The 18,960-nt window shown below is 38.0% G+C and overlaps 1 protein-coding gene across 1 annotated transcript in view; it reads right to left on the minus strand.

The window, feature by feature from the left end:
- Nucleotides 1-2,321: 2,321 nt before the first annotated feature.
- Nucleotides 2,322-18,960, minus strand: part of LOC128666345 (deoxyribonuclease gamma) — a 38,114-nt gene continuing 21,475 nt past the window's right edge. The window contains exons 7-9 of the mRNA XM_053720878.1: nt 15,901-16,058; nt 4,888-4,981; nt 2,322-2,668 (exon numbers count right to left, since the gene is read on the minus strand). Coding sequence (XP_053576853.1) covers nt 2,600-2,668; nt 4,888-4,981; nt 15,901-16,058 — 321 coding nt within the window. The 3' untranslated portion in view covers nt 2,322-2,599. The remainder of the gene's footprint in view (nt 2,669-4,887; nt 4,982-15,900; nt 16,059-18,960) is intronic.

Here is an 18,960-nt window from a genome sequence, read left to right on the forward strand (position 1 = left end):
TTTTCCTACCTTAATTCCGATTGGCTGATAGAATCCTATCAGCCAATCGGAATTCGAGGGACGCCATCTTGGATGACGTCATTTAAAGGAACCGTCATTCGGCGAGTAGGCGTCGGTTGAAGAGGATGTTCCGCGTCGGCTGGGAAGAAGATGGCTCCGCTCTGCTCCGGAAGAAAGAAGATTGAAGATGCGGCTTGATAGAAGACTTCATCCCGATGATGGACTTCCGACTTCAGCCCGATGATGGAGTTCTTCAGCCGCCGCTTGGATCAAGACTTCGGACCCTCTTCTGGACCGATCGCTGAACCCGGTGAGGTGAAGACAAGTTAGGGAGATCTTCAGGGGCTTAGTGTTAGGTTTATTTAAGGGGGGTTTGGGTTAGATTAGGGGTATGTGGGTGGTGGGTTGTAATGTTGGGGGGGGTATTGTATGTGTTTTTTTACAGGCAAAAGAGCTGAATTCTTTGGGGCATGCCCCGCAAAGGGCCCTGTTCAGGGCTGGTAAGGTAAAAGAGCTTTGAACTTTTTAAATTTAGAATAGGGTAGGGCATTTTTTTATTTTGGGGGGCTTTGTTATTTTATTAGGGGGCTTAGAGTAGGTGTAATTAGTTTAAAATTGTTGTAATATTTTTCTAATGTTTGTAAATATTTTGTTATTTTTTGTAACTTAGTTCTTTTTTATTTTTTGTACTTTAGTTAGTTTATTTCATTGTATTTATTTGTAGATATTGTATTTAATTAATTTATTGATAGTGTAGTGTTAGGTTTAATTGTAGATAATTGTAGGTATTGTATTTAATTAATTTATTGATAGTGTAGTGTTAGGTTTAATTGTAACTTAGGTTAGGATTTATTTTACAGGTAATTTTGTAATTATTTTAACTATTTTAGCTATTAAATAGTTCTTAACTATTTAATAGCTATTGTACCTGGTTAAAATAAATACAAAGTTGCCTGTAAAATAAATATTAGTCCTAAAATAGCTAGAATATAATTATAATTTATATTGTAGCTATATTAGGATTTATTTTACAGGTAAGTATTTAGCTTTAAATAGGAATAATTTATTTAATAAGAGTTAATTTATTTAGTTAGATTTAAATTATATTTAACTTAGGGGGGTGTTAGTGTTAGGGTTAGACTTAGCTTTAGGGGTTAATCCATTTATTACAGTAGCGGCGAGATTCGGTCGGCAGATTAGGGGTTAATAATTGAAGTTAGGTGTCAGCGATGTTAGGGAGGGCAGATTAGGGGTTAATACTATTTATTATAGGGTTATTGAGGTAGGAGTGAGGCGGATTAGGGGTTAATAACTTTATTATAGTAGCGGTGCGGTCCGCTCGGCAGATTAGGGGTTAATAAGTGTAGGCAGGTGGAGGCGACGTTGAGGGGGGCAGATTAGGGGTTAATAAATATAATATAGGGGTCGGCGGTGTTAGGGGCAGCAGATTAGGGGTACATAGCTATAATGTAGCTTGCTGTGGTGTACGGAGCGGCAGATTAGGGGTTAATAATAATATGCAGGGGTCAGCGATAGTGGGGGCGGCAGATTAGGGGTTAATAAGTGTAAGGTTAGGGGTGTTTAGACTCGGGGTTCATGTTAGGGTGTTAGGTGCAGACTTAGGAAGTGTTTCCGCATAGCAAACAATGGGGCTGCGTTAGGAGCTGAACGCTGCTTTTTTGCAGGTGTTAGGTTTTTTTTCAGCTCAAACAGCCCCATTGTTTTCTATGGGGGAATCGTGCACGAGCACGTTTTTGAAGCTGGCCGCGTCCGTAAGCACCGCTGGTATCTAGAGTTGCAGTGGCGGTAAATATGCCTGTACGCTCCCTTTTTGGAGCCTAACGCAGCCATTCTGTGAACTCTAAATACCAGCGGTATTTAAAAGGTGCGGGAGAAAAAAAGCACGCGTAGCTAACGCACCCCTCTGGCCGCAGAACTCTAAATCTAGCCGTTAGTGAAAAAAAGTAAAATTGGAAACTTTTTTTTGGTTATACCTCATAAGTTTAATTTTATATAAATAATTTAAATTTGACTACTTACGGTGCAATGTTCTTAAACCTTTTATAACAATATATATTTTTTTATTTTGTACAACATAGTACATACAGTATATGAATGTCTGAGCATATGTGTACTCACAGTCTTGCTAATGGCAAATATGTGTTGTGTTGTGTGTACACACTGAATGATACCTTATCTGCAGGAGTTATCTTATTTTAACAGAGCGAGCATTAAAAAGGTAAAAAAAGGACGTAAAACCAACTAAACTCTGATACAGGACATTCACTTATGGATATCGGGGGAGTGTAAAGAATGAAACCTTTGTAGTAAAATCCTGGTTATTTAATAAAAATACAAAAAAAATGGCAAAAGTAGAAAACAAATTGCATCAAAAAAAGAATTTAAAATATACACTGTGTACAAAATAGAGAAACACATTTAGTTTCAATTTTTTTTTAAAAAAAACGTTTCTAATCCCCACAAACACTTTTTTGTTGTACACATATCCAGACATAAAATATGTTAATTCTGTGAAACTGGCTGTAGTTATGAATTCTATTCATGGTTCAGTTGAAGAAAAATACTTGATCAGAAGTCTTTACTTTTTCTTGGTGCTTTTTGGTTTGAGTTCCACTTCGACTGGATAGTGATCACTCACTGCTAGTGTCTGAAATAAATAAGGGTTATGTGTGTTGAGATACAGGTCGAATAATTTTTTTTCCTTACTGGCTAAAATAGGAGAGACCGCCCAAAAAAGATCATTTAATTTAAATGACCATTAAAGGGACAGTCTAGTCCAAAAAAAACTTTCATGATTCAGATAGGGCATGTAATTTTAAATAATTTTCCAATTTACTTTTATCACCATTTTTTCTTTGTTCTCTTGGTATTCTTAGTTGAAAGCTTAATTTAGGAGGTTCATATGCTAATTTCTTAGATCTTGAAGGCTGCCTCTTAAGAATGCATTTTAACAGGTTTTTCACCACTAGAGGGTGTTAGTTCATGTTTTTCATATAGATAACACTGTGCTCGTGCACGTGAAGTTACCTGGGAGCCATCACTGATTGGCTAAACTGCAAGTCTGTCAAAAGAACAAATAAAGGGGCAGTCTGCAGAGGCTTAGATACAAGATAATCACAGAGGTAACAAATATATAAATATAACTGTGTTGGTTATGCAAAACTAGGGAATGGGTAAACAAGGGATTTTCTATCTTTTAAAACAGTAACAATTCTGGTGTAGACTGTCCCTTTAAATACAATAGAATTGCATAATCTACAAATGCATAATAAAAAGTCAATGCAATAGCACTTAGTAGTGCAGGACTTCTTAAAAAAAATCAGATTTGCATCAGAGGTTTGTAAACCTCTCAAATCAATTCCAGAATTCTGAGCTCCATTGAGAGAAATTAAACATTTTAGCATAATTATCCAACTGCAGAATCATTTGTGCACACGATCAGGTCAGCTGAACTTGAATACACAAAATAGATCTTAACCTTTGTAATATTCTAGTTCAGTGTAAAAAAAAATTTGTTTTAACTGATGAGCTTCTTGCAACCTTAGAGATATAGCCAATGTTTTTGCAAAGTTGGTCAGTCGTTTGCAGTGTCATTCTGGTATATAATACACTTATTAGTGGGGTAGCTAGCTAAAATGTCTCCCCCCCCCCCTTTACATATTTGGGCATTTTGCAAAGAGAAGAGAAAATTGTTTACGTGAAGAGTTAAGATTTAGAGGCCTATTTATCAAATGTCTGTTGGAACTGATCCGACAGTGCGAACCAGGTCCGACAGACATCGCTGAATGCGGAGAGCAATAAGCTCTCCGTATTCAGCATTGCACCAGCAGCCCTTGTGAGCTGCTGGTGCAACGCCGCCCCCTGAAGACTCGCAGCCAATCGGCTGCCAGCAGGGGGGTGTCAATCAACCCAATCGTACTCGATCGGGTTGAATTGCGGCAATGTCTGTCCGCCTGATCAGAGCAGGCGGACAGGGTTATGGAGCAGCGGTCTTTAGACCGCTGCTTCATAACCGCTGTTTCTGGCGAGCCTAAAACACGGGCCCTCAAGTTCCATCCAGAGTTTGATAAATGGGCCGGTCTTGGTGTATGGAGACTACAAGTGTGGGGAATAGAAAGTAGTAGATCTGCTTTTTATTGCACACCTTGTAAGTATGTACAATATTTTATCATGTCCTTACAAACACAAATGTTTAGTATTAAAGAAACGGTAAACACCTTCAGATTTTATTATAAAAATGTTTAGTTATGCTTAATGAAACATTTTTCATTATTTATGTTGTCCCCTTTTTATGTAATTCAGCTCTGAAAATTGAGGATTGAACTTGAAATGCACACCGCTGACTTCTTAAAGGGACACTAAACGCAATTTTTTTCTTTCATGATTCAGATAGAACATTCCATTTTAAGCAACTTTCTAATTTACTCCTATTATCAATCTTTCTTTGTTCTTTTGCTATCTTTATTTGAAAAAGCAGGAATCTAAGCTCAGGAGCCGGGACATTTTTTGTTCAGCACCCTGGGTTGTGCTTGCTGATTGGTGGCTACATTAAGGCAGTTAAAGTAAAAAAATGCTCAAAGTCAAAATCTATGAGTATTTTGTAGTCTAAAACAAATCAGATGTATCTCTTATGTTTGACTCGTTCTCTATTCTCTGTTTTTAATGGATGGATAATAAGTATTTTTTTTAAATCAACTTCATATTGTCTTTCCTGTTTTGACATTAGTTTTGGACTAGAACATCTTATGTTTAAACATATGTAAAATGTGTATGCACTCATAACCAGCGTGTTTATTCTTACGTGGTCTGTATATCCTTGGAGTGTTTTTAACCCTTTATAATTTCTTAGCGAGATTTTATACTTACTTCCTGATCGGTTAGCTTGTATTCTTCCTGGAAGTTAAATGGTGTTGCAGATTCTGGAATAATGTGTTGGAACATGTCGTCGTGAACAACAATTCTGAAATGAAAAATAGGAGTATAGTATTGGTATCAAGACTTATGCTGGACATTATGCACAAGATAGATTTAATTTGTACACACAGTGTTATTATCAGATTCTAGTCAATGAAAGGTCATTTATAACTGCCCAAAGAGCAATTAAAGGGACAGTCAAGTCAAAATTAAACTTTCATGATTGAGATAATGCATGCAACTGTAAGCATCTTTCCATTTTACTTTTATCATCGAATTTGCCTTGTTTGCTTGGTATTTTTTTTAAAAGCTAAAGCGAGATAGGCTCATATGCTAATTTCTAAGCTGTTGAAGGATGTCTCTTATCTCGGTGGATTTTGACAGTTGTTTTTACAGCTAGACAGTGTTCAGGTGTGCCATATAGATAAAATTGTGCTCACTCCTGTGGAGTTATTGACGAGTAGGCACTGACTGGCTAAAATGAAAGTCTGTCAAAAGAATTGAATAAAGGGGACAGTCTGCAAAGGCTTAGATATAAGGTAATCACAGAGGTAAAAAGTATATTAATATAACTGCGTTGGTTATGGAAAACTGGGGAATATGCAATAAAGGGATTATCTATCTTTTTTAAACAATAACATTTTTAAAGGAATTGTCTCATTAATAAAGATTAGCAGATCCTTTTATTTTATTTTATTACAGTTTGGATGCAATAAACTTTGAGCTACACACCTGTTTATGAAGCAGGAGCAATTTGTATAGATTTATGTGAATTGCTTAGCCCAGGAATTCATACAGTTGTATTAGAGCATTTGTTGACAGGGGCTACTCTGTATATGATCACACAATTTAGGCCTACTTTCTATTGAGGTGGTAAAAACATTTATCTCCACTAAAGTCTATGGAGAATTTTTACGTTAATACCAGTTGGCAAACTTTACCACCTCAATGGAAACTAGACCTTACACAATAGGGATTTGCATTATTTTGTTAATCATCATTTGTTAGTGAAACAAATGCTGAAAATGGTTGTGGTCTGCGGAATTCGTCTTATTTCTGTGTCAGGATTATTAGACTAAAAGTGCCACACGCAAATACCTGTGTAAACCCAGATATTTTCTGCACTTTAATGAATAAGGAAAAAGGGCACATCCCTATTAACCTTTTAAAGATGTTAGGATGTTCCATGCCGTCCTAACTGCGCTGGGCTTTAGAGCCATTACGACAGCATGGAACGTCCTAGCTGTTTGGCTGTCCTGAAGCCAACGGTGCTTACTGCATGGGATCAGGTCATGTAGACAAATTTAACCTGACATGAAAGGGTTAAACAGCTGTCAGAACTCATTGTCTCACAGGGGCATAAATTAGTGTTTAATGGCTTACAAGCACAACTAGCGCTGTATCAGTGCTCATTGGCTGACACATAACTCATACTGCTATGTTAGAGCTTATTGGCTAAGAGCTACAGCTACAGTATAACCCATACTGATATTAGTGCTTATTGGCTGACAGAGAGAAATCCTGCAAGGGTGTTACTGGTTAACAGACACCACTCATACAGCTGTGTGTGTTCACTGTGCACTAGCATTTAGGAATATCACATTGTCACAGATACCAGACCCCCAAGGCTAACCCCCACCCCCTTATTACCTCACCCCTGTAGTTTATCAGCGGGTTTGGGCTACTCAGAGCAACCGCCATCTCTGGAAGCTTTTGGTTGCTTGTTTTTGTCATAAGTACTTTGTCAGAGAATAGCTGGCCTCTGACCGAAAAAACCCTCCTAGGCTGGCCGGGCTCCTGGAACTCCCGGTTGGCCGCCTCACAACAAACACCCGCCTAACCCCTGGTCCCTTCAGTGACCCTTTGCGCCAGAGCTCCGCTCTTTTGGGGATTGGTAGCCCCTAAGGAGGACAAGAGGTGGGGGAATTACAGGAGGGGAGCTCCTTTGGGAACCAGGGGTTTGGACACCCCTACCCCCATAACTTCAACGGACTGTATCTCTGGTCCCCAGTAACGAATCACACCGCTTTTTGGACTGTGGCATCTGGGGACCGAGAGATTTCAAATGACACCCTAGAAACTGTCACCCCTGGGTCCTGGGATTCAGTGGATTATGGATGCTATGGAGGCGCCAGTCTATCTAGAGGGGCGGGAATGGAGGGAAAATTGTAGGATTGTCCAGTTTCTAATCAAGATGAGCTTTGTGTATAAAAGGAGTGTGTGTTTTCCAATAAAATCAGTTCCTGTTTCACCTGAATGCTAGTATGTCCAGTTATTTTGGTGGGTTCCTGCTAAAATCACTTTCCTGGGCTACATAGCAGCCTGTTCCAGGCAGAGGAAGGACCCTCTGGTAGAGTTACCCAGTCTGGGTAGCCGGAGTCTGCCACAGGGTTGGACCCTGAATACTGGTGCTGTTGGGCATCAGGGGTGGCTACAGGCTGTGATCACTTGCCAGCTACATAGCTGCAGTCGGCGGGGGGGGAAGCAGGACCCATTTGGTGGAGCTACCCAGTCGGGGTATCCGGGGTATCCGTCACATACATATAGCATTATTAGTTTTCAATAGGTGACATGAATTCTGTGCACACACACATATATATATATATAAAATTATATAACAAATACAATGTATGGGCACGTTACATCCACGGTCCCAGCCTGTAATTTAGAACATCTGCAACCTTTGTTATTGCATTTGCCATAACAAACACAGTGGATCTGTTCTGGAATGACTTTATTGAGCATACACATAAGAAACATAACTTTTTCCCTCCTCAAATATCTTAAAAACTTGCTTGGTTGCAAAGCTCATAAGAAAAATGACATAAAAAAATATTAACACAGAAAGTCTGATACTCCCTTGCATGCTCGCTGGAAGAGTTAATTACTGTATTTGCCCATTTTTTTTCCTATGGGTTTTGCGCCCAATCTTGTCTGGTGTAAACTTCCTTGAAGAAAACCCAGTTTCTGCCTGAGCGCTGGTAAGCACCCAGGGCTGTGAGTTTTCCCAGTGGCACGAGATGTGTAACCCGCTGTAGTTTGAGTTTGTGTCTAGGAAAATTACATAACCTTGTGTCATCATTGTTTGGATTGATGTTATCATGTGTGGCTGGAGGTTAGGGACCCAAGGAGGAAAATACTTTGCTGTGGGCCTGAGCCTATCACCATTTGGTGGAATGCAGTAACTACCTCTTCCCATTTGTTTTTAATCTAGCTGTGTGCTTACTAGTAAGTAGCAGACTGTTGTGTTTATATTTGTATGCAATATTTCCTATGGGCTTTGCACCAAAGCTTGTCTGGGGTTAACTGCCTGAACCATTAAGGGAAAATGCAATCATCTGTGTGAGCTGGTGAGCACCCAGGGCTGTGAATTTCCCAGTGGCATGGAATGTGTAACCACTGTAGTTCAAATTAAAGCAACAGCACCTCCATTCTGCATCAAAAAAATCCTTTAATGGTGAGACATCACAGTATACAATAACGACGTTTTGTCAGCAATTGATTGACCTTAATCATGTTATACATAACCATATCCCTGTTCACATTTTATACCCTTCAATAGGGGAGGGACTTAATTACCTGTTCAGGTGTAACATTTTTTTTTTGCATATATTCACATTATCTACACCCCCCCCTCTAGTGGACACAGAAGTAGAAATCTTCTTAACCCATTAAGACCTGAAAGACATATATCAATAATTAAGAATACAGTCATTAAAAAATTAAAAACATTAACATTATCAAATTTTATCATCATATTGATCATTAAATATATTGTCAATATATTGTAAACCACACCAGTAAAGCTGTATGAACACAAATCTAATATTAGACGGAAAAATTTAGATGCTCCAGTTTCTAATCATTTTTTGCATGCAGGTCATTCAATATCCCAACTTAGATTCCAGATTATACTTAGAACATGTTAGGAAACCTAGACGGGGAGGTGATAGACTAAAAATTCTTAAATCCAGAGAAACATTCTGGATCTATACCTTACAGTCTATGTTACCATTGGGAATGAATAAAGAGATTGACTGGAATGTCACATTATAAATTATAAACTTGCTATGATTAAGTAGTGCTGACATAGCTTCTTTACTGGTGTGGTTTACAATATATTTACAATATATTTAATGATCAATATGATGATAAAATTTGATAATGTTAATGTTTTTAATTTTTTAATGACTGTATTCTTAATTATTGATCTATGTCTTTCAGGTCTTAATGGGTTAAGAAGATTTCTACTTCTGTGTCCACTAGAGGGGGTGTGTAGATAATGTGAATATATGCAAACATTTGTTACACCTGAACAGGTAATTAAGTCCCTCCCCTATTGAAGGGTATAAAATGTGAACAGGGATATGGTTATGTATAACATGATTAAGGTCAATTGCTTACCGAAACGTCGTTATTGTATGCTGTGATGTCTCACCATTAAAGGATTTTTTTGATGCAGAATGGAGGTGCTGTTGCTTTAATTTGAATCAGGGATCTGTGCAGGGTCCCTACAACGTGCACCCGGCTATTGGACTGTGAGTGAGTGCTGTGTTATATTTCTTGTAATAGTAACCACTGTAGTTCCATTTCTGTATTTTGTTTGTATATGTTGCGGGTAAAGTAAGAAATTGGTTAATCCTAGCATTACCCAGGTAAACCTGACATTACCCAAGCGGCTTTGGGTAAAGCTGATGTAACATGATACATCTTCTCAGAGTGCAATGAGTTACTGCAATAAACATATACTGTATACTATGCATTGTAATTCACACATCCTCACTATCTTTTTTGCCTCCTCCTGGGGGTTCAAGGGGGGCAAAGCTCATTCTCCAAGATTCACTTGGGGTGGGTGCCAGAGGATAGGTGGGGTACCTTCCTTGAACCCCCCCCCCAGGCAGAGGCAAAAAAAATAGTGTAGATGGGGGAATTATATTACATCTGGCTTTACCCACAGCCACTCGGGTAATGTCAGGTTTACTGACTTTACCCGTAACATATATATGTATATATATTCGTTCATTCGAAACGAATTTTTAATGTTTATATAACATTCTAACATTCAATTTTTGAATTTTCGTTTTCGAATTTTTCAATAAAATTTGAAAATATTTATTTGAATAATAGAATGTTTAGTTGTGTTTTTTTTATCACATTCAATTTCGAAATGTAATATTCAAATTAGAATGTGACATTCGAATTCAAAATAGTATTTTTAGTCTGCAACTGTGTTTAATAAATAGAAACATAGAGACATAGAATTTGACGGTAGATAAGAACCAAAAAGGCCCATCAAGTCTACCCATATTACGTTACTTTTTCCTTAGGATAGCCTTATGCATGTCCCAGGCATTTTTAAATTCCTTTACAGTCTTTGTGTTTACCACCTCAAATGGAAGTTCATTCCATGAATCCACCACCCCTTGTAAAAAAATGCTTCCTTACATTTCTCCTGAATCTGCTACCCTTTAACTTTAGATTGTGACCCCTTGTTTTGGTATTTATTTTTTTGGGAAAAATGCTTTCAGCTTCTATTTTATTAACTCCCTTCATATATTTGAAGGTTTCTATAATGTCACCTCTTTCCCTTCTATCCTCTAAACTATACATATTTAGATCATAGAGTCTTTCTTTGTACGTTTTATATTTTAGACCATGTACCATTTTAGTAGCTCTCCTTTGGACAGCTTCTAGTTCATTTATATCTTTCTGAAGATGTGGTCTCCAGAACTGTACACAGTATTCCAGATTTGGTCTAACTAATAATCTGTAAAGTGGCATAAGAACCTCGCTATTTCTGCTACTAAAACCTCTTCCAATGCAACCAAGCATTTGACTGGCCTTGCTGGCTGCACTGCGGCATTGTGTACCAAATTTTAAATCATCTGAAATAATAATTCCCAAATCCCTTTCTTCTTTAATTACAGTCAGTAATGTATCATTGAGACTATAATCGGCCTTTGGGTTTTTGGATCATATATGCATAATTTTGCTCTTGGAAATATTAAATTTCAGATCCCATTTATTTGACCAGTCCTCTAGTTTATTAATATCACAGTTCATTTGATCAACTCCTCCTGGAACATCTACCCTGTTACAAATTTTTGTATCATCAGCAAACAAGCAAACCTTCCCCTTAAAGGGACATGACACCCACATTTTTTCTTTCATGATTTAGAAAGAGAATGCAATTTTAAACATCTTTCTAATTTAGTTATATTATCTAATTTTTTTATTCTCTTGATATTCTTTGCTGAAAAGCATATCTAGATATGCTCAGCAGCTGCTGATTGGTTGCTGCACATAGAAGCCTCGTGTGATTGGCTCACCATGTGCATTGCTTTTTCTTCAAATAAGGATATCTAAAAAATGAAGCAAAATAAATAATAGAAGTAAATTGTAATCTTGTTTAAATTTCTATTCTCTATCTGAATCATGAAAGAAAGATTTTGGGTTTAGTGGCCCTTTAAGCCCACTTCCAATATCACTTATGAACATGTTAAACAGAACAGGCCCAAGAACTGACCCTTGGGGAACACCACTAGTAACTGATGCCTCATTTGAATGTACTCTATTAATTGAAACCCTCTGTCATCTATCTTTAAGCCAGCATTCTACCCACTTAACAATCTTAGCATCTATTCAAAGGCAATACATTTTGTGAATAAGTTTGTTGTGTGGGATGGTGTCAAATGCTTTGCTAAAGTCTAGATATACAACATCTACGGCTCCTCCCTGGTCTATTATTTTAGTTACATGGTCAAAGAAATCAATTAGATTAGTCAGGCATGATCTTCCAGCAGTGAAACCATGCTGTCCTTTGTCTTCTAAGTTGTTTGTCTGAATGAAAGATACAAGTCTTTCCTTTAAAAGAGCTACATTCAAATTTGAATATCACATTTGAATTCGAAATAGTATTTATAGTCTAATACTGTGTTTTATAAATGTAATATTCAAATTCGAATGTGACATTCGAATTTGAATGTGATATTCAAATTTGAAATAGTATTTCTAGTCAATGAGGCCGAATTATCAAGCCGTCAACTATGCTGCATTCGCCGGCACCAATATGCTCACCTAACATCGCCTAACATTGCGGCCGAGGACATGAATACGCTCTCCTTATTTATAAAAAAAGCTGTCAAAAAGCCACACACCAAGTACGGGGTGATGAGCAGTGGACTGTTGTTAACTAACAGTCATCGATCTCGCTGCTATTCGTCTTTTTCCCAACTTTATTTATACCTTGTCACTAAACACTGCCACTATACTAAAATGTTGAACCCCTATCCCGTCGCTCCCGGACCCCACCGCAACTAAATCAAGTTATTAACCCCCATCCCGCTGCTCCCGGAGCCCACCGCAACTCTAATAAAGTTATTAACTCCTATCCCTCCACTCCCGGAGCCCACCGCAACTTTAATAAAGTTATTAACCCCTATACCTCCGCTCCCGGAGCCAAGTTATTAACCCCTATCCCCCACTCCCTGAGCCCACCGCAACTCTAATAAATGTATTAACCCCTAAACCCCTGGCCTCCCACATCACTACAACTTACTAAACCTATTAACTCCTAAACCGCCAGCCCCCCACATCGCCATAAACTAAATTAAGCTATTAACCCCTAAACTTAACAACCCACTAACTTTACATTAAATATTAACTCATCCCTATCTTATAATAAATTTAAACTTACCTTTAGAATTAAAATAAACTATATTAAATGACTAATTACCCTACCCTAACTATTATACTACAATTACATTAAACTATATTAAACTATTAATTTACCTACCCTAACTATTATACTAAAATTAAATTAAACTATATTAAATTATTAATTAACCTACCCTAACTATTATACTAAAATTACATTAAACTAACAATTAAATTAACTATATTACATATTTAAAAACCTAACCCTACTCAAGTTATTTAAATCTACAATTAAAAATTACTAAGTTACAAAAAAATAACAACTAAGTTACACAAAATAAAAAACACTAAGTTACACAAAATAAAAAATAAATGATCAAATATTTAAACTAATTACACCTAATCTAATAGCCCTATCAAAATAAAAAAGCCCCCCCAAACTAAAAAAACCCTAGCCTGCAATAAACTACCAATGGCCCTTAAAAGGGCCTTTTGCGGGCATTGCCCCAAAGAAATCAGCTCTTTTACCTGTAAAATAAAATACATATGCCCCCCCAACAGTAAAACCCACCACCCACACAACCAAACCCCCCAAATAAAAACCTATCTAAAAAACCCAATCTCCCCATTGCCCTGAAAAGGGCATTTGTATGGGCATTGCCCTTAAAAGGGCATTTAGCTCTTTTTTAGCCTAACCTAAAATTAAAACCCACCCAATAAACCCTTAAAAAAAACTAACACTAACCACCGAAGATCCACTTACGGTTTTCGAAGACCGGACATCCATCCTCATCCAAGCGGCAGAAGTCCTCATTAAATCTGGCAGAAATCTTCATCCAAGCGGGCAGAAGTCTTCATCCAGACGGCATCTTCTATCTTCATCCAACCGGTGCGGAGCGGCTCCATCTTCAAGACATCCGGCGCAGAGCATCCTCTTCTTCCGATGTCTGTTGCAGAATGAAGTTTCCCTTTAAATGACGTCATCCAAGATGGCGTCCCTTACATTTCGATTGGCTGATAGAATTCTATCAGCCAATCGGAATTAAAGGGGGAAAAATCCTATTGGCTGTTGCAATCAGCCAATAGGATTGAGCTTGCATTCTATTGGCTATTCCAATTAGTCAATAGAATTCGAGCTCAATCCTATAAGCTGATCCAATCAGCCAATAGAATGAAAGCTTAATCCTATTGGCTGATTGCAACAGCCAATAGGATTTTTCCCCTTTAATTCCGATTGGCTGAATTTTATCAGCCAATCAGAATGTAAGAGATGCCATCTTGGATAACGTCATTTAAAGGAAACTTCATTCTGCAAGAGATGTCAGAAGAAGAGGATGCTCCACGCTGGATGTTTTGAAGATGGAGGCGCTCCGCGCCGGATGGATGAAGATAGAAGATGCCGTCTGGATGAAGACTTCGCCCCGCTTGGGTGAAGACTTCGGCCCGCTTGGATGAAGACTTCTGTCGGCTTTGCTGAGGACTTCTGCCGCTTGGATGAGGATGGATGTCCGGTCTTCAATGACTGTAAGTGGATCTTCGGGGGTTAGTGTTAGGTTTTTTAAAGGGTTTATTGGGTGGGTTTTAATTTTAGGTTAGGGACTTTGGGCTGAAAAAGAGCTAAATGCCCTTTTAAGGGCAATGCCCATCCAAATGCCCTTTTCAGGGCAATGGGTAACTTAGGTTTTTTAGATAGGTTTTTATTTGGGGGGATTGGTTGTGTGGGTGGTGGGTTTTACTGTTGGGGGGGTGTTTGTATTTTATTTTACAGGTAAAAGAGCTGATTTCTTTGGGGCAATGCCCCGTAAAAGGCCCTTTTAAGGGCCATTGGTAGTTTATTGTAGTCTAGGTATTTTTTTATTTTTGGGGGGCTTTTTTATTTGATAGGGCTATTAGGTTAGGTGTAATTAGTTTAAATATTTGATAATTTTTAGTTGTTTTTTTTTGTAACTTAGTAATTCTTTATAGTAGATTTAAATAACTTTGAGTATGGTTAGGTTTTTAGAAATGTAATATAGTTAATTTAATTGTTAGTTTAATGTAATTTTAGTATAATAGTTAGGGTAGCTTAATTAATAGTATAATATAGTTTAATGTAAGGGTAGTATAATAGTTAGGGTAGGTTAATTAGTAGTTGAATATAGTTAATTTTCATTCTAAAGGTAAGTTTAAATTTATTATAAGATAGGGATGAGTTAATATTTAATGTAAAGTTAGCGGGTTGTTAGGCTTAGAGGTTAATAGCTTAATTTAATATATGGCGATGTGGGGGGCTGTCGGTTTAGGGGTTAATAGGTTTAGTAAGTTGTAGTGATGTGGGAGGCCAGGGGTTTAGGGGTTAATACATTTATTTAGTTGTGGAGGGGTCCGGGAGATGAAGGATAGGGGTTAATAATTTTTTTAGAGTTGCGGTGGGCTCCGGGAGCGGCGGGATTGGGGTTAATACATTTATTTAGTTGTGGTGGGCTCCGGGAGCGTTGGGATAGGGGTTAATACATTTATTTAGTTGCGGCGGTGTCGGGGAGTGGCGGGATAGGGGTTAATATATTTATTTAGTTGCGGCGGTGTCGGGAAGCAGCGGGATAGTGGTTAATAACATTATGTAGGGTGCGGCGATGTTGGGGCGGCAGATTAGGGGTGTTTAGACTCGGTGCTTATGTTAGGGTGTTTGGTGTAAACGTAATTTGTTTTCTACCATAGAAATGGGATATCTGGCAGCATTGAAAATAAGCTTTTGCTGCTTTCCGACTCCCATTGATTCCTATGGCATCCGCGGCCTCCAGGGTGGTGGATTGAAAACCAGGTACGCTGGGCCAGAATAGTGGCGAGCGTACCTGTTAGAAATTTAATAACTTGCAAAAGTTGTCAGATAGTGCCGAATTTCTATTCGAAACATCTGTAATGACGTAAGCATCGATCTGTGTCGGATTGAGACCGGTGGATCGTATGTTACGTCACAGATTTCAACTTTTGCCAATCTGCAGGCTTTGATAAATGGGTCGAATCAGGCTCGCCACAATTACGCCGCGGAATTCCAGCGTATTTGCGATTGACAGCTTGATAAATATCCATCTATAACTGTGTTTTACAAATGTAATATTCAAATTTAAATGTGACATTCGAATTTGAAAGTCACATTTAAAAACTGTAAATAACATTCGATAATAGAATTTTTAAGAATATTCGTTCTTATCAACATTCTATTATGTAAATCGAATTTCTACAATAACATTTGTTCTAACATTCAAATTCAAATATAAACACATTCGCCCATCCCTATACTCAATGTATATAAGCAGGCTAGTCATTTACCTGTCGTATGAGCAATCTGTTGTGTTGGTGGCTGTAGTATCTTTATTATCATCAATTAACCAGTGAAAATCAGTGTCTGATCGAAGACGTATTTTCTTCATTTTCTTGCCTGAGACATAAGCTCCGTCTGCATTAAAATCTCCAAGCAGCATTATGTTCTGTATTGAAGGACATGGAAATAGCTATACGTTATGGTGTTTCTGACTATATATGCACCTTAAAGGGACATGGAACCTATTTTTTTTTCTTTCATGAGTCATATAGAGCATGTCATTTTAAGCAATTTTATAATTTACTTCTATTATCAAATTTTCTTCGTTCTCTTGCTCAGTAGCGTGCATGTGTCTAAAGCACTATATGGCAGCAGTTATGCAAGAATGTTACTCATTTGCAAGAGCACTAGATACCAGCACTATTCCCTGTCATGTAGTGCTCCAGACAACTACCTAGGTATCTCTTCAACAAAGAATACTGTAGGAACGATGCAAATTTGATAATAGAATTGGAAATGTTTTTTAAATTGTATGCTCTGTTGGAATCATAAAAGAAAAATTGGGGGTTTCATATCCCTTTAAAGGGACAGCATACTGTAATTTTTTTCTCCCCTTTAATGTATTCCCAATGATCTATTTAACCTGCAGTTTACATTTAGCTCTTTTAAATTTATTTTGTCATTTGAAATTGCTGTTTTTGCCTGTTGTATCCACACTGAGAGGCCCATTTATCAAGCTCTGTATGGAGTTTGTGGGCTCGTGCTTCTGGCGACTCTTCAGACTCGCCAGAAACAGCAGTTATGAAGCAGTGGTCAAAAGACCGCTGCTCCATAACCCTGTCCGCTTGCTCTGAGCAGGCGGACAGGAATCGCCAGAAATCAACCCGATCGAGTACGATCTGGTTGATTGACACCCCCTGCTGGCGGCCGATTGGCTGCGAGTCTGCAGGGGGCAGCGTTGCACCAGCAGCTCTTGTGAGCTGCTGGCGCAATGCTGAATACGGAGAGCGTATTGCTCTTCACATTCAGTGATGTCTGTCAGACCTGCGCCGCCATGTCGAATCAGGTCCGACAGACATTTGATAAATAGGCCTCTGATACTGGTTATAGAAAAGCTATATTTCTTCCAAGCTCTGATCATTATTATTAACTAAAATCTTTTTTTCTGAAGACAAAACAATACTTCAACAAGCTACATAAAAGAGAAGCAAGTTTGTAGGTTTAAAAAAAAAAAGTTACACTTGGGTTTTGATCTCATGAGATTGAGGGTGAGTAGACTTGTGATTTTCTGCACTTAATTTTAAATAAACATAAATGCAGAAACAGAAAAATTATTGCAGTGAGAACCAAAAGGTCATTGATTCTCTATATATTCCTTTCTGAGGTGTAAGCTTCATTAATTCTCAAAATATTCTTATTCATATCCCAAACAATTCTAAGCACATTTCTTCTTACCATCTCAATTTGAAGTCTATTCCATGAATCTTTCTTAAAAGAACACCCCCCCCCAGTAATTCTGCAATTGACTCATTAACTTACTACCCTCCAACTTAAAGGGACAGTCTACAGCAGAATTTTTATTGTTTTAAAAGATAGATAATCCCTTTATTACCCATTCCCTAGTTCTGCATAACCAACACTGTTATATAAATATACTTTTTACCTCTGTGATTGCCTTGTATCTAAGCTTCTGCAAACTGCCCCCTTATTTCAGTTCTTTTGACAGACATCCATTTTAGCCAATCAGAGCTGGCTCACCTGAACTCCACGTGCATGAGCACAGTGTTATCTATATGACATACATGAACTAACACCCTCTAGTGGTGAAAAGCTGTCAAAATGCCCTGAGAGAAGAGGCGTCCTTCAAGGGCATGGACATTAGCATATGAACCTCCTAGGTTTAGCTTTCAACTAAAAATACCAAGAGAACAAAGCAAAATTGGTGATAAAAGTAAATTGGAAAATTGTTTAAAATTGCATTCTCTATCTGAATCACAAACGTTTATTTTGGACTAGACTGTCCCTTTAAAGGGACAGTCTAGTCAAAATTAAACTTTCCTGATTCAGATAGGGCATGTAATTATAAATAACTTTCCAATTTAATTTTATTATCAAATTTGCTTTGTTTTCTTGGTATTCTTAGTTGGAAACTAAACCTAGGTAGGCTCACATGCTAATTTCTAAGCCCCTAAAAGCCGCCTGTTATCTTAATGCATTTTGACAGTTTACAGCTAGACAGTGTTAGTTCATATGTGCCATATAGATAACATTGAACTCACTCTCGTGGAGTTACCTATGAGTCAGCACTGATTAGCTAAAATGCAAGTCTTTCAAACGAGCTGAGATATTGCACATAAAAGGTGCCGGCAGATCAGATACTGCCATAAGTCGGATAAACCAGCGAGGTACAGAAATGTGCAGAAATAGACATTTCTGGAGTCGCCAGTGACTTACGTCACTAAAAACAAAAAAAGTTAAAACCCCTATAAAAGTTTAACCCGCCTCCCAAAAACTAAACCGACACGTTAAAATCCCCCACATTGCAACTAATAATAAAATGTATTAAGCTCTAAACCGCCATCCCCCACATCGCAACAACTAATAAAATGTATTTACCTCTAAACCGCCATACCCCACAACGCAATCTACCTAATTAAACTATTAACCTCTAATCTGCCAACCACCGACAATGCAAAGTACCTATCAACACTATTAACCCCTAAACCACTATCTCCCCAAAACGCGGGTTGGCGGATTAGTGGGGGTTGGCAGATTAGGGGTTAATACAGTTTATTTAGTTATTGCGGTGGGGGGATGGTGGTTCAGAGGCAGATATTGCGCATGCGTAAAGTGTTGTGTTAGTTAAGACTTTTAGGGTGCTCATATACTCAGGGCAAGGCTTGCTACGCCTGCCTATGTGTGGTGAGGTGAAAATGGAATAATATTTCTCCATTTTCACAGCGTAAGTCCTTGCGCTGAATATGTGATACCGACTTTTGATGCCGGTTCTAAGTTAGTTTATGGGAGTAAAAATAGCGGCCGAAAGGTGAAATATATGTGTCGCATTT

The sequence above is a fragment of the Bombina bombina genome, chromosome 7 (assembly GCF_027579735.1).
Source record: "Bombina bombina isolate aBomBom1 chromosome 7, aBomBom1.pri, whole genome shotgun sequence".
Taxonomy (NCBI): domain Eukaryota; kingdom Metazoa; phylum Chordata; class Amphibia; order Anura; family Bombinatoridae; genus Bombina; species Bombina bombina.